General features: G+C 43.0%; 1 protein-coding gene across 1 annotated transcript in view; it reads left to right on the top strand.

The window, feature by feature from the left end:
- The window catches only part of LOC119400431 (uncharacterized), a 30,360-nt gene extending 15,619 nt beyond the window's left edge, over nucleotides 1–14,741 (top strand). Inside the window, exons 10-16 of the mRNA XM_037667460.2 lie at nucleotides 57–425; nucleotides 2,775–3,466; nucleotides 6,306–6,512; nucleotides 7,811–7,874; nucleotides 9,738–9,900; nucleotides 12,184–12,304; nucleotides 14,667–14,741. Of these exons, the coding sequence (XP_037523388.1) occupies nucleotides 57–425; nucleotides 2,775–3,466; nucleotides 6,306–6,512; nucleotides 7,811–7,874; nucleotides 9,738–9,900; nucleotides 12,184–12,304; nucleotides 14,667–14,705 (1,655 nt within the window). The 3' untranslated portion in view covers nucleotides 14,706–14,741. The remainder of the gene's footprint in view (nucleotides 1–56; nucleotides 426–2,774; nucleotides 3,467–6,305; nucleotides 6,513–7,810; nucleotides 7,875–9,737; nucleotides 9,901–12,183; nucleotides 12,305–14,666) is intronic.

Below are 14,741 nucleotides of genomic sequence, written 5' to 3'. Positions count from 1 at the left end.
TCAGTCACCTTAACTAGCTTTACGCTTTATAGGCTGCTTTTTTTTTCTTCTTTCAGGCACTTTACAGGGCCACAGTAGTTCGACGGATTCCTCTGAAAGTGGAAAACGATACGAGAGTTTTTCGTTGAACTTTGAAAACTTGCCAGAGCATATTCAAAAGGGTCTTACAGCCCAAAAACCACTTCCCCCTACAGAAAGAAGGGCACTGGTACGATGTGTAGTGGAACAACTGACAGAAGTGTGCTCCAGGCCGACACGGAACTTGATTCGAGAGGCAGCCATGGAGGTCGTACAGGCCTTTCCCGATGCCCTTGAGGACCGTGGGCTAGATGGTGAACTGCTTGGGAGAGGATACGATTCTTTTCATCAACAACTCAAATCCCATGCCGATAACGTCGCTCTGAGAAGACCAACCGTCTCACCAGGTGAGCGGTGGCACTGGAATCCATTTAAGTGGTTGTATGGCTGTGTTAGCTGGCAGCCTGTGAGGAACTTGGCTGTGTTAGCTGTCAGGCAGCATAGTCCATATCAGACATCTCAAACTTGAAGGGGAAGTCATGGCACCCCCAACGCCAGCTCACGCCTCTGATCAATGCATGTTGAGATGGCGCATGAACGCTTGTGCGTTGAGATATATCTGAGTAGACTTCAGTATAAACTTAAGCCTATATAAGGCTGGTAGTAACACTGAACATGAGTAGATAGGACCATAGGTCGGCAATAACAGGTGGAGCTCACTCAGACTCACTCAAGAAATATATTTTGTGCTTAGGGCTCACTCGAACTCAGACTCACCAATATATTCCTCAACCGGACTCGGACTCAGAGTCACTAAAATTTTCCTCAGCCCGACTCACTCGGGCTCAAACTCACCAAAATATTACTCACCCGGACTCACTCTGACTCAGACTCATGGCCCGATCCGAGTCTGAGTGACTCCGAGTGAGTCGACTCATGATGAGTTTGCCGACCTATGCACATTGCTACGCACTCACCCTCATACTCATGTCCACTCACTCTCATCGGTACTAAAACACCCACTCACATTCATGAGTACTCATTCACGTTCATACTCATGCTTACATACACCAGTAATCGCTCACGCCTACTCACACTCATTGGTACTCACTCGTGTCCATACTCATGTCTATTCACACTCATCAGTACTCGCTCACTTTCATGCTCATGGCTACTCACACTCAGGAGTACTCACTCACGTTCATATCACACGCCTACTCACACTCACTCATACCTTTCAAATGAGTGTGAGTTAGTATGCCAAGCTATGCCTGCAAGCATCAACAGTGAAAGTAAATTGTCAGTAAAACTATTAGTTATACAGCTTTTCTAGTGATGGGCAATAGGAGTGGCACAGTGTGCATTGCTGCACCATTGGCCTATTGGTTTGGATGCTTACATAAATACGAGGAGGCCATGGCTTTTGCTCTCATTTCATAGTTCTTTTTTGTTTATTGCATACACGTTCCAATATTGTTCTTCCATACAAATGGGCTTGTGCTTACAGTGCCTATTTTGTTGCTGAAAAGGCAGTATTTTGTCATTACATCTCCAGTTTGCAGGAACGACAGTTGTAACTGGTTGACTGCACACTTTAATGTGGACTCTCGCACTAAGCTTACTTTGGTGTTGAGCATTACAAATGCCACAGTGCGCAAACTAAAGGAGCAGGCCCATTCTACATGCTTTCAGAAATGAAATCCAGGGTTCGATAGAAACCTGCTTGGCTAGGAAAATTCGTGGCAAAAAGGGACGATTGCCGACGATTCCTTAAAGTAAAAAGACGTGTCCTTGTTCACAATCGAGGAAATAGTTTTAAGTGGCGTTGGTTGTATAATAGCTTTCATTACGTGACAAAAGCATTATCGGGGGTAGATTGCCTGAGTTTCAGTTGAGAGTGTTCTGTTGTCTGAATATGAAGGGATTCCAGAGTAAGCCTTGCTGTTTTGTTCTTTTCCAATTTTCTTCATGCTATCACAGTTGATGGCATGGCCCATGGATGTGTGTATTGCCATCACATTTGTTGCCATGTTCTTGTTTTTGACATTATTTGTGCTGTGGTAATAAACACGTGGCAAAAAATACGCTGATTGAATAGGTAGTGTTCATCGGCAATGGCATCAACTGGGATTGCGCGAAGATACTGATTGGGAAAGGCAAGAACAAGATGGCAAAGCTGAATCTGGAATGCCTGCATATTCAGTACAACGGAACACGCTCACTTGCAACTCAGGCGATCTAACCCCGATACACAGTGTCTATGTCACATCATGAAACCTGTATAACCAATGCTACTTATTCCTTCATTGTGAACAAGGCCGACGCCTCTCATCATTTCAACGATTGGATGACGCGTGTTATTCTCCGCCATACCTTCACAAACGTAACCAGATTAGTCTTGCATACACCTATCAAATTTTATGGATGCGTGTGACATTTTGAGCCGCTGTCTCTAATGAATACGCTACATAAAATGGCACACCACAGTGCGTATTAACATTCAGCCAGGGAAAAAAGGCAGCCTAGGGTTTGCCATCTTCACTGACTCTCTCATGCCTTCGCTTCCGAGTATAAAGGCGTTCTGAAGGGGCAGACATGAATGGAGCTGAAGTTATATACGATTTTTTCTTATAAGAACTTGTGAATTTTATTTGTCCCACGAGTAGAAGTGGCTGCCTTTACATTCGCAACATGAAATCAAAGTCACCATATCAAGCTTTATGCTTTATAGGCTGCTTTCTTTTCTTGTTTTCCAGGCACTTCACAGGGGCACAGAAGTTCAAAGTATTCATCTAAAAGGGAAAGACAATATGGGAAGTTTTCGTTTCGCTTTGAATACTTGCCAGAACCTGTTCGAAAGGCTCTTAAAGCCAAGGGACCGCTTCCTATTAGAGAAAGGAGGGAATTGGTACGATGTGTAGTTGAACAGCTGAGAACAGTGTGCTCCAGGCCTGGATGGGGCATGCTTCGAGAGGCAGCCAGCGCGGTTGTACAGGCCTTTCCTGACGCCCTTGAGGACCGCGGCCCAAACGGTAAACCGCTTGGAAAAGGATACGACTCTTTTTATCTACAACTAAGACGCCGTGCTGAAAACATCGCTTGGGGTAAAGTAACCGGAACCATCATACCAGATGTGCAGTGGCGCAGCAGAAAGCCAGTCGAGGATTCGTATGGCTGCGTTAACTGGCAGCCTGTGAGGAACTCGGAGCCACCAGAGGGCATCGATGACAAGATTCAATTTTTAAAACGAGAGGGGACGAAAAGCCTGGAAGAGATTGATGTGCCACTTTGTAATGACTACATGGAGGAAACGTATCCAGAACAGAGAAGTTTCATAAACGCAGATCCTGCTCCCTGCATTTCCAAGGTGAAGGAAGAATGGCCCATGCTTCTTCAACGGCCGTTCTTCTATAAGCACGGGAACAAGCTGCTCGCCAAGGACGTCAAGGTGCACATGGTTTCGTTACTTGTAATCGTTCTGTGAAGTCCGAAATTTGTGATCCTCACCTTCACTTGCTCACTCGAGGGCACTGCAGGAAAAAGGCCTCATCTCAGTTCTCTTCAACTTACTTTGTCGTAAGCCTCGCTTTTTCGTTTTGTTAAAGTTGCTGCACAGGATGACATCAGCTTTGTTTCTTGCTAGCTCACTTGGACTTACTCTTCTGCTTCTTGTTCTTGCGGTGATAGCGAGCCTTAGTCTGCAAGTCGTACTAACAGGTCTCGATGACTCATCCCAGTGTTCGACACCGTCTCCTACCATGCGCTCATTTATTTTTTTTCTGCCAGTGATAACTTAGTAGCGAGTTGTGATTTTCCTGCTGAGTGTCTCTGGAGGATCTTTGTGGCTTTACCTTCCTATCTAAACTGCAAGGCAGTGTAAAAGCGTGCACTATCTTTAGCTCATACTTCTTAAAGGGGCCGTGCAACACTTTTTAGCACGGTCAGAAAATGCTGGCCGTTCGGTAGTCAAGGCTCCCGAGAACACGCGAGCCTAACATTATAGCACAACAAACGGCCTGGAATTCACAAGTAATTCTCGAAGTCAGCTAGGAATAGTTCCCTCTTCTCTCCTGCAAATGATGCCACACACCCAAATGACCGTGCCATATATCCAAATTCACGGCCGTTCACTGATTGGTGCATAGTGAGCTGTATAGTTACTGAGGCTGCCGCGGAAGGCCGCCACATGCCCACGTGTGGGCTCGCGTTCACAGTGAAAGTAAAGCACGCGTACGAAAGAAAAAAAGAACCAAAAGCGCTCAAAGTCATGACGTGTGCATGACGTAACTTCTTTCCCCCGTGTCATTCCTTCCTGCTTAGCTTCCAGCGTGCTCGTAGGGACGAGAGAAGAGAGAAAGCAATGACAGCGTGCAACAAACCTCAGTAACTCCACTCGTACTTGACCAATTCTAAAAATTCTTGCGGCATTCGATTCGCGAGGCAATAAACTCCTTTAATGAAGCCATTCAGTGGTTACTTGGAAAGTGTTGCAGGGTCCCTTTAAGGTCTGTATCACTTGTGACCATCCCATTTACCTCAAAGCACCCCTCTACATCATCGTCAGCTTGACTGCCTGCCCACTGCAGTGCAAAGGTCTCTGTCATGTTTCTCCACTTAATCCGGTCTTGTGCTTGCTGTGTCCAGATTATCGTTGCTAACTGCTGAATCTTATCTGCCCACCTGACCTTCTGTCTCCCTCCCTGCAGGCATGCGTTTTCTTGGAATGCAGTTTGAACACCTCCCATATAAATACAGCCCCTCTATATAACACAATACAAACCTCGTGGCCTAGGTGTCTAACCTCTAGGCATACTCTTATCTGAATAGCCCCTGTAGCAGAGCATGTGCCCTTTACATAGTTATATAGCAAATCCTCTGTCCTGTGTCCTAACCTCTTTCTGGCTTATATTATTTTGTGTGATGTCAGTGCATGTCAAAGAATACCAGATGGTCAAAATTTCCGCAGTCCTCCACTAAGGCCTGCCTCATAATGATTTTTTTGGTTTTGGCACATAAGACTCTAGATATTAAAATGTCTGATAATTCATGAAGCAGGTACGTAACTTCACATCTGATGGGATTGGAATGTTAAATTCTCCTAGGTCTAGTTTCTGTTTGAAGTCTAATGGAATCGATAATAAATTAGTGTTTTGCAAATGTTGTTAAATTTTGATTCTTTAATTGTATGTTTACTTGAATGTGATCACTTAATAAAGGAAAAAGTAATTGGTCTCGGAAATTTTGCATTACCTTAAATAATGAAATGCTTCTATCTAAATGCAAGTGTTCAAAACATAGTCCTCGCATGGAAAGTGCATACAAAAACACTCCTAATTTAACTTTCACACGTGCAACATTTTCTGCAGTGAATTGAAAATGGTGCATATTCGTTTTATAAAGAATCGTTACAAAGCAAACTAACACCTAAAAGTCTTTAAAAGGGCCGTGCAACACTTATTCAACATGGTTAGAAAACGCTGCAGATCAGTAGTTGAGGCTCCTAAGAATCTGTGAGCCAGACATCATAGGCACAGCATGCAGCCTGGAATTTGCAATTAATTCTCAAAGTCAGCTAAACATCGCTCCCTCTTCTCTCGACAAATGATGCCATAAACCCAAATGACCATGCCATAAACCCAATGTTTATGGCCGTTGGCTGATTTGAGCATCATGAGCTGCATAGTTACCGTGTCTGCCGCGGGATGCCACAACGTGCCCACGCGCTCGCTCGCAACCACACTGAAAGTAAGCCGCACATTCGAAGAAAAGAAAGTACTCGAGGTCATCATGCGTGCTGTCGAATGGATGTAGCTTCTTGACTCCTTGTCATCGCCCCTCCTGTGTAGCTTTCAGCGTGCTCGCTGGTACAAAAGGAGAGAAAGCACTTGAAGCATGCAACAAACCCCTGTAACTCTCCTCGCACTCGACGGATTCTCAAAATTCTTGTGGCAGTCAATTCATGAGGCAATAAACTTACTTAATGCAGCCATTCGACGATTACTTGTAAAAGTTTTGTAGGGCCCCTTTAAGGTAAAATATCACAGTTGAGAAGAAGGGTCATGCTGGTCAAATACTAAGACGAGCTGACAAATCCCGTTTACTAAGAATCTACTGTAGCATGTTCAATTTTCGATTTATTAACTAGTTGTCTTTTCATTGCGAGCTTCCACAAATTCCCAGCTTCGTTGTTTCTTGTTAGCAATCTATGCCTATTATATGCTGAGGCTAATGCAGGATACTATGACTCGGCTGTGTACTGTCATTGATCAGTGCATGTGATGTTTCAGGCTATATTTGATCAAAAAGTGTCATCATGCGCACCACCACTCGCTCAGTACTTCAAGTCGATCCCGAAGGTAGAAGTCGTGTACAGTATGACGATCCTGCAAGAGGTGACAAAAGAAGGCAACGCGAAAGCAGTGGAGGAAGCTGTGCTGTCCCTTCTGTGCGCATATTTCAAAGAAGATGACAGGCATCTCTTTCGTGTCTTTGAAGTGAGTTGCACTTCACCTTTTTTTTTTTTTTTTAAATATAAATTACCATCAGGGCCAAAGGCATTAGAAGATGGGAGTGCTTACATAGATTTGAATTGAATTGAAGTTTAGTTGTCTTGAATTCTTACAGGAGCAGGAGCAGAGGCTAGACTATACAGCCTGACAAGAGGCCTCTGCTCCGAAATAGTTTGGCATGCAGGCTGCCGAGCATCACATTATAGTATGACAAATGTTTCCATATATTACACAAAAACACAACAAAAAATAGCATAGTCTTGTCACACAATGTGAAATAAAACATAAGAAAAGAACTTCTTCACATAATGCAAATCGATAAATAAAATGTTAGAAATCAAACACAGAAACTTTAGTAAGCATACTCAATATCATGGTGTATTAGCATGGTGTATTAGCACTATCGTTGCACTTGATAACGGTGTTAGAAGGTATGGAATTGAAATCTATAAGACCATGTAAACAATTTAACATTGTAAGTATTTGATATTGAATGTGTTGCTTGCCATACTTCGTCCTCAATGTTTGGATTTTTCGGCGTTGCTGACCTATGTTATAATTGGCATTCTTAGGCATGTTCTGAAGACACTGGGGCTTGTTTTGTTTAACCCGTTGCAGAAGCTTCAAGTGATACAGTTGTGTTGCCTTTAGCATTGCATATTTTTCAAAGTGGTCTGGTTTTCAAGTCCCTGATAATGCCATGATATTCCTCGAACGCTTGTAAAACTCTTTTTTTTTTTTTTTGGAGAACTAGTAGTTTTTGATTGTTCGTGTGGTAGTTCTCCCATACCAAGATAGAGTATGTCATTTTAGAATAGAAAAGTGCTTAATATAATTCTATTTGTAACCATTTTGGTAAGACAGGGCTGAGCTTGTATGAAGATCCAATGATTTCACTGAGCTTTGTCGTTAGTTTTTCTACATGTGTATTCCATGTCAGCTAAACCATACGCCTAGAAACTTCTGACTGGTGACCTGGTCTATCTCTCTGGCCTCAGATAAAACAATTGAACTATAGTTAGGTTTATTTGGTGGGTCAAATATTATGTATTTCGTTTTACTAACATTCAATTGCAGTTTATTTAAACTTAAGATAACCGGATAAGAAAACTAAGAAAACAGGATGTACGTAACAAAAAGAAAAAATGCTTTTATGCTATTCTGTTAAAACGCCCATAAATAAAAATAAAAGTTCAAGTGGAGTGTTTGAAGTGTTCAGATGTTGCCTTGAAGAAGTGTTTGAAATACTGGTGACCTGAATTGCTTTTCTTTTTGCCTTCCAGGAGGGAACGAACATCACAGAAATACTCCATGAGCTGCCATGCACCCCTACTATCGTTGCACTTGGTATGTTCACACATGAACTTTGATCTGCATTCCTATTTACTCGTGAATAATTACATCCCTAACCAGACTCGGCTTTGGCTTGTTATCTGCTAGCTTTATGGGGTGGGGGGGGCAGGGGGTTAAATTATTGCAATTGGCAGTAAAGGATGTAATATACTCCCTATTCCCAGCATACCCACAGTTGCATTTTTTTCCTGCTGAAGAGGCCAAATAAAATGGCTGCAGGAAGTGATAGCTGATGTTCATATGGAGTTAGTGCAATGAGAACGGCAAGTCTTGCCACTGTTGGTGAAGAAGAAATTAATGGTAAAATTCTTTTTCTTCGGTGATGGTCTTTCCTAAGTGTATTTAAGGTACATGAAAGATTCAAATGTTTCTTATCTTGCATATTGTATTGGTGCTGTTTATTTTTATCTGTATTAGCTCGCGAATACAGGTTTTCGTATATCGTGGTTATGAAAATTCCTGTTGATGATAATCGCAAGCAGCCTGCGCTATCATTTTGTCACTATTGGTGTGCACCTTTCAGGAGATCTCGGTGTGAATGTACGTATAAAATATTACAGAGCTCAACGCACTTGTCAAGAACACTGGAGCGACGCATTTCGGATTGAATAAACGGCGAGGTTTGAGGTAGCCCAAATTTACACATGCTCAGCTACAAATGGTGCACAATTAGATGCGGGCTATTTCAAATGAGGCAACGAAGCTAGACATCACCTTGCAGTCCAGAACGCCGCTTGAGCGTATGGACAGTATTGTGGAGCTCTGTACTTAATCACTACAGCCTGATAGTACTGCGTTAGAACTGAAAACCATTTCTTCACTGGTTTGTGAAAGTTGACCTCGGTATGCAGACATGAGCTCACATTCGCACAATCTAGTCGCTTGAAGCATATAATATGCATAGTATACAGTTGCCGACCGTTTATTTGGACTTGGCGGGAATCCCCGAAGTCCAAATAATCGAGTCCTAAAAAAATATTAACCAAAAAAAGACCACCTTTATTGGCCCAGTGGCCAGAAAAAGTTGTCAATGTGCGTGTGCACAAATGCATGCTTATGCACGACCAAGTCAGCCTCTATTTCAGCCAGTGTTTGGCTGTCTGCCGTCACCGCCTGCGCTAAACGGGGTGTCTGAATTTTTGGTTGCAAGTTTACATTGTACTTCAGTGAGACAAGTGGCAGTGCCGTGGACGGAAGTGTCCGAATAAGTGACCAGTGACTGCGTGCGTGTGTGTGTGTGTTCACCCAGGGGCTGTCTTTTTCAAGGCTGGTCCCTGGGCGAATACTATATCTATTTTTGCATGCGTGCCTGCACTTGTTTCTTATTAATTACCGCATCCAAGAAAACTAAACAGCATTTTTTGGCACTTAACAACCAAAAAGTCCTGACCAACGAGCTGTACACACTAAGTATAATTTGTCCTTCATAAGTTAACTGTATGAAGAATTCCTATTGTCAACGGTTTTTGAGCCATCTGCAGTTATACGAGTTCCATTTAGCCACCTGACAAAATTGCGTTTCACTTGAAACTCAATCCAGATGTTATGTGGCCTCATCCTGCAAAAAATTTTGTCATGAAAAGAAGCATATCTCAAACAATTGTTGTGGACTGTTTCAGTGAGCACCTTTATTGTTTCTTAAAATATAGTTTGTCCTTGCAGTCACTGAATCATGTGCGTTCTTCTTTGGAAAGCACTCTACATCTGTGGAAGCCTGAAAGGCTTCCACAGAATCCAAAGAGTGCATTCGAGTGCTCAGACTGCAGCGAATGTATTGAAAACCTTTTTCCTAAAATTGCTTTACCCGTCACATTGCACTGATCTTGATCCATGGCATTGCCTCCCATCTTTTTGCAGGAAGCATTTTCCAGAAGAAATGTTTTGTGACCTGCGAACAGCAGATCCTTTTTACAGAGCCTGTAGACTTTTCAGAGGCGACCTGCCTTTTACTTCTGAGCTACTATGTCTTCAACTTACCCTACGCAGATCGTGTTGCCACAACTCTGGAATTTCTTCAGAGGTGAGAGATATGCTGCTGATAATTGCAATCAATGTTGGGTGATTCCACGCCAAACGTCCCAGCCATTTCGGTGACCATCTCAAATGTTTAAAAAGAAAATCGTGCCGATTTCTTGCATTGAAAAGAGTAAATTACTAGAATATTGCAGAGAGAAGAAAATTTTTGGTCACGTGAGAGCCTTCCAAATTTCGCAGTGTTGTCTGTGTGTTGTTTGTCAGGAAATTTATTCTGAGAGAATCGTTTCTCGTTTCAATACCAAAGTTGGTTTACATATTAAGTAAAGGCATTTGTATTATGTGTTTGAAGCTAAGTAATATTACTACAATTTTACTGCCATATACTCACCAGAAATTTGACCAAAATGTTCTATGTTTCCAGTTTTTCTTTTGTACAATGGATGAATACCTGAGTAATGAAACTTACTCTGTGGAAGGTAATTCTGTGTAAAAAATATTTTTGTACTGAAGTGTATCATTTTTACGAGAAAGAAAAAAAAGCACGTATTTGAGAAAATCATCATCTTGGTCCACATTAAGACACAATTTAGACATGGTGTTACAGTTAAAAATCAGCTGTATGCCTAAATTGAAAGCAAATAAATAGTTCTTATATGGCAAGTTTCTGTCTTTCTTTTTCTATGTGCATTTCTTTGCTCATTCTTTCTGTGCTATGCTTTACTCTCTCCCCTCTTCCTCATCATCACATCTCTCATCCTCACTTCCCTTTCTCACCCCCTTTCTACACTGCACTACACAAGGCTATGCTATGCTCTGTTAGCGTGCCTGGATAGCCGAGTGGTAAGGACGCTTGCCTTCGAATCAAGGGTATGCGGGTTCGAATCTCGCCTCGTGAAGAACTTTCTTTTGGCAAGAATTTTTTTCTTTCTCTTCTTTATATCTTTCTTTCCACACCTCTGTTTGTTTCCCTCTTTCTTCCTTTCTTTCTTCCCCCTCTCTGTGCTCGCTCTCTCACCCATCAGGGCTACAGGCCATGCCGTAAGTAGCGAGATTTGCCCAAATTCTGTGGCACACAGCCATTCATGATGATGATAGTTTTGCAGCAGGGTCAACATTTTACGGCTGGCTTTAGACAGCTTAACTGTTGAAATTGTAATATTACTTAGCATTAAACTCCTTACACAAACGTCTTTGCTTAATATCTAAACCAACTTTGGTTACTGAAGCGAGAAACGGTAATCTCAGAATAAATCTTCTGAAAAACAACACGCAGAAGACACTGCAAAATTTAGAAGGCTCCCACATGACCAAAAAAATTTTTTCTCCCTGAAATATGTTAGTAATTCACTGTTTGCAATGCAAGAAATCGGCACAATTTTTTTTTTCGGATACATTTGAGATGGTCGTAGAAATGGCTGGGACATTTGGCGTGGAATGACCCAGTTCCAATATCTGCTTTGGCTGAATTTAATTGCATGATGACACATTTTTATTATGTAATTGTGACATTTCAGCATTTTAATGAAGCCTAACTGGGTCCCTGTGGACTGAGGAGTGAATAATATAGTTTAAATATTGTTATCTCTTTCCTTTCACAGCAGGATAAAAACAATAAAGTGGTAATATTTTTGTCTCTTCTAATTTTTTAACATTGGAAAAGGTTTTGTTGCACTAACTGCAAAAGTAAGTAAATTATCCCACTTATGTATTCCAAAGAACACTTCTGCAAGATTGCATTGCTGTAGAGCAACTTGAAGGAAAAAAACAGTAACGTATGAACTCAGAAATAAGCACCAACTTCAGTTTGACAAAAGGGCAGTTACAATTAAGTATTAGCTAACACGCAACTTTGTTAAAACTTGCCTTTGTTTAAACTTGGGGGCAGCGCAATGTGATGTGTACGCAGAATAAATGCCTGTGGGAAGGGCCCTTGTCAATTATGCTCTTGAGCTCAGATGACGAACCAAGGCCTCTGCATATCATCCCAAGACGAATACAGTGCACACTTCACAAGGACGGGTACAAGGCAGAGGTGGTGTTTCTTGATGTATTTCTTGAATGATGTATTTCTTGATGTATTTTTATGTTGCTTAGTCTAACTTCATTGACCATTCAAGTGGGTGAAGCAAAACATACTTTGGAGCCACACGATAAGTGGCTCTGTATGGATTGCAAATTATGAGGACTCCAAAGTTTCTTGAAAAGTAAAGCATCCTTGCAGCGCTTTGAAAGCAGGAAAAGATGTGATTGTAGCTTTACAATTTTATTTGGTAATCACATGCAGCCAAAGTAAATGTCCAGCTAACAAATTTGCGATGCCTTCCAGGGAGATGTTCACCATCAACCCGCCTAGAGGCAGCAAATGCAGGGACGCACGAATGTCTAGGAGAGCCGTGAGCAGTAAGATAATGACTCTGGTGAATCACTTGCGGCATAGGACTGAAGCTGTAAGTTGACTTTCACTGGTGCCACGTGCTGATCTGCTGTAGTATTTTGCTTGTGCGTGTGGAGCCTGATATCCAAAAGGGGTGCACTGAATATGTGAGTTAGAAACGAGTCTTCAACGTTCAAACAGTGAGGAGACCCATTGTGACCCGCCACGGTGGTCTAGTGGTTATGGCGCTCGACTGCTGACCCGCAGGTCGCAGGATCGAATCCTGGCTGCGGCGGCCGCATTTTCGATGGAAGCGAAAATGCTTGAGGCTAGTGTACAGTCAACTGCCGATTTTTCGGACTCCCTAGGGACCGCGAAATCGTCCGAAAAATCGGGCAGTCCGAAAAAACAAATTCATGCTTTTTTATTCCGCTTAAGTGGTCAAATCGCCACAGCCACGTCCGAAATAGCTTTAATGCCTCCCAGTACAATTATCAGGCATTTCAGTGCGCGCCCAGGCTCTCGCAAATACATTCGGTACCTGCCGCGAACCCCGCTTAACTACGTACGTGCCAACCGCCACTTTTACATCTCGTGATGAGCGCCGCTGATAACAGCAAAGCGCGGAATAGATTACGGCTATCTCGCATGAAGCGTTTCTAAACGATGACGCGGAACACAAAGACTGTGGCGGAAGAGCGGACGACTCGTCCGGCATTCCCCGATGCGTGTGCGCATATGCGCACACACATCGCCGCTGATACGCAGCATTTGCTGCCGTATCTATCCGATCGTTTCTAGTTGTGTGCAGTACATCGCCAACTAAACTGACGCCGTCACTTTACTGTTGCTGTATCGTACGCACGCATTTATCACGAAAGGGTTCGTGATGCGCACTTAGTTCTTGACCGCACACGGGCGCGGCAATGGCGAGCTGGTTTCGTCCGCGAAGGCAACGCGTCTATGCGGCGCACTTAGCGGTCTCGCACAAAGAGGCAGCAGGAATGGCGGCGCGGCGCATTTGGGCTCTCGCCTATTAAATGCGTGCAGTACGCATGCAACTGCGCTAGGCCACGTGCACTACCGAGCAGTTAACTGAAGATGCTTATCGTAAGGGTTGTCAGCGATTAAGTCGTACCGGCGCGTTTGCCAGCTGCCGCCATCACGCCTCCGTGCATTTCCGCTGCTTATCCGTAACATCGCCGCACGGCGCCGCGATAGCGGCCCCTTTGAATTTCTGGTCTGCTTCACCCCATAACGCTCCGGCATTGCGGCAAAGCTGACTTTCGGACTCTGCTACTGTCTCAAACAGATCGACTCGCAATAGCGCTGATTCGAACCTACGAGATGATAGACGCGGCAGAGGTGGGGGCTTCAAATAATGCCTTGCGGACCTGCAATTCGGGCAGAAAGTCCGAAAAATCGGACACCGAAGAGTTTCAGCGTCCGAAATTTCGGACGTTCTTATACATTGACGTCTATGGGGCTGGTGACGGTGCCGCGATAGTGTCCGAATTTTCAAGCATGTCCGGAAAATCGGGCGTCCGAAAAATCGGCAGTTGACTGTACTTAGCTTTAGGTGCACGTTGAAGAACCCCAGGTGGTCGAAATTTACAGAGCCTTCCACTACGGCGTCTCTCATAATCATATTGTGGTTTTGGGACGTTAAACACTAACAATTATTATTAGGAGATCCATTGTGAGAAATTTTTATTGAAAGAATGCTGAAGCACTTTTCTTTATGCTGCATGGCACCGTTACTGATAACAGCGAAAATTTTTTTTATATACCAACGCTGTTTCAGAACATTTTAACAGCAGCCTCAGAAAATGCACACCCATATTGTGTGACAGATTACACTGCATTTTCATTACTATAGTTGGTGCATATTTAAGTGGACACTAAAGAGAAACGCTATGTTTAGTTGTGGGGTCTCTCTCACACTCTAGGAGCGAATGGGCACAGTAGGGAATGCATTTTAACGAACACGTGGGCATTTATGAGCACCTTTTACACAATGGGAAGCCTACCAGCCGAATCGTACAAATAACGAAAGTAACGCAGCAAAACGCACTAGAATGCCAATATATAACACACACAAAACATAGCACACACAATGGACTGCAGAAATGTGCAAAAGATAATCTAGCATTCCAATTGAACTTCGTTTCTCGTCAGTGTTACTTTTATGTGCAAAAATTGTCGTTCAAATCTTTTCATGTGAACGCTGCTTTTGTTCACTCTTCCAGGCATTTTGGGGATACATGCCCCTTCCACATTCAAGAATTTCACTGTTCTGTGGACACTAAAACCTGCTGCTGTGTGTCTCAATTGTTATTGCAAATTAGATGCAATATTTAATTTTGGCACAGATTGCCTTCTTTCTATTAGTTTCAAGTGTCTTAATCTCTTGTGTTTCTTGTCTTTCTTTTCAGGTGAGCCCGGGTGTGAGCAGTCAAGTCGAAATAAACTAGCTGTGTTGTGTTCAGAGTGGCCCGATGTTCACTGTT

The sequence above is a fragment of the Rhipicephalus sanguineus genome, chromosome 7, assembly GCF_013339695.2.
Source record: "Rhipicephalus sanguineus isolate Rsan-2018 chromosome 7, BIME_Rsan_1.4, whole genome shotgun sequence".
NCBI lineage: Eukaryota > Metazoa > Arthropoda > Arachnida > Ixodida > Ixodidae > Rhipicephalus > Rhipicephalus sanguineus.
This window is presented reverse-complemented; position numbering and strand designations above follow the sequence as displayed.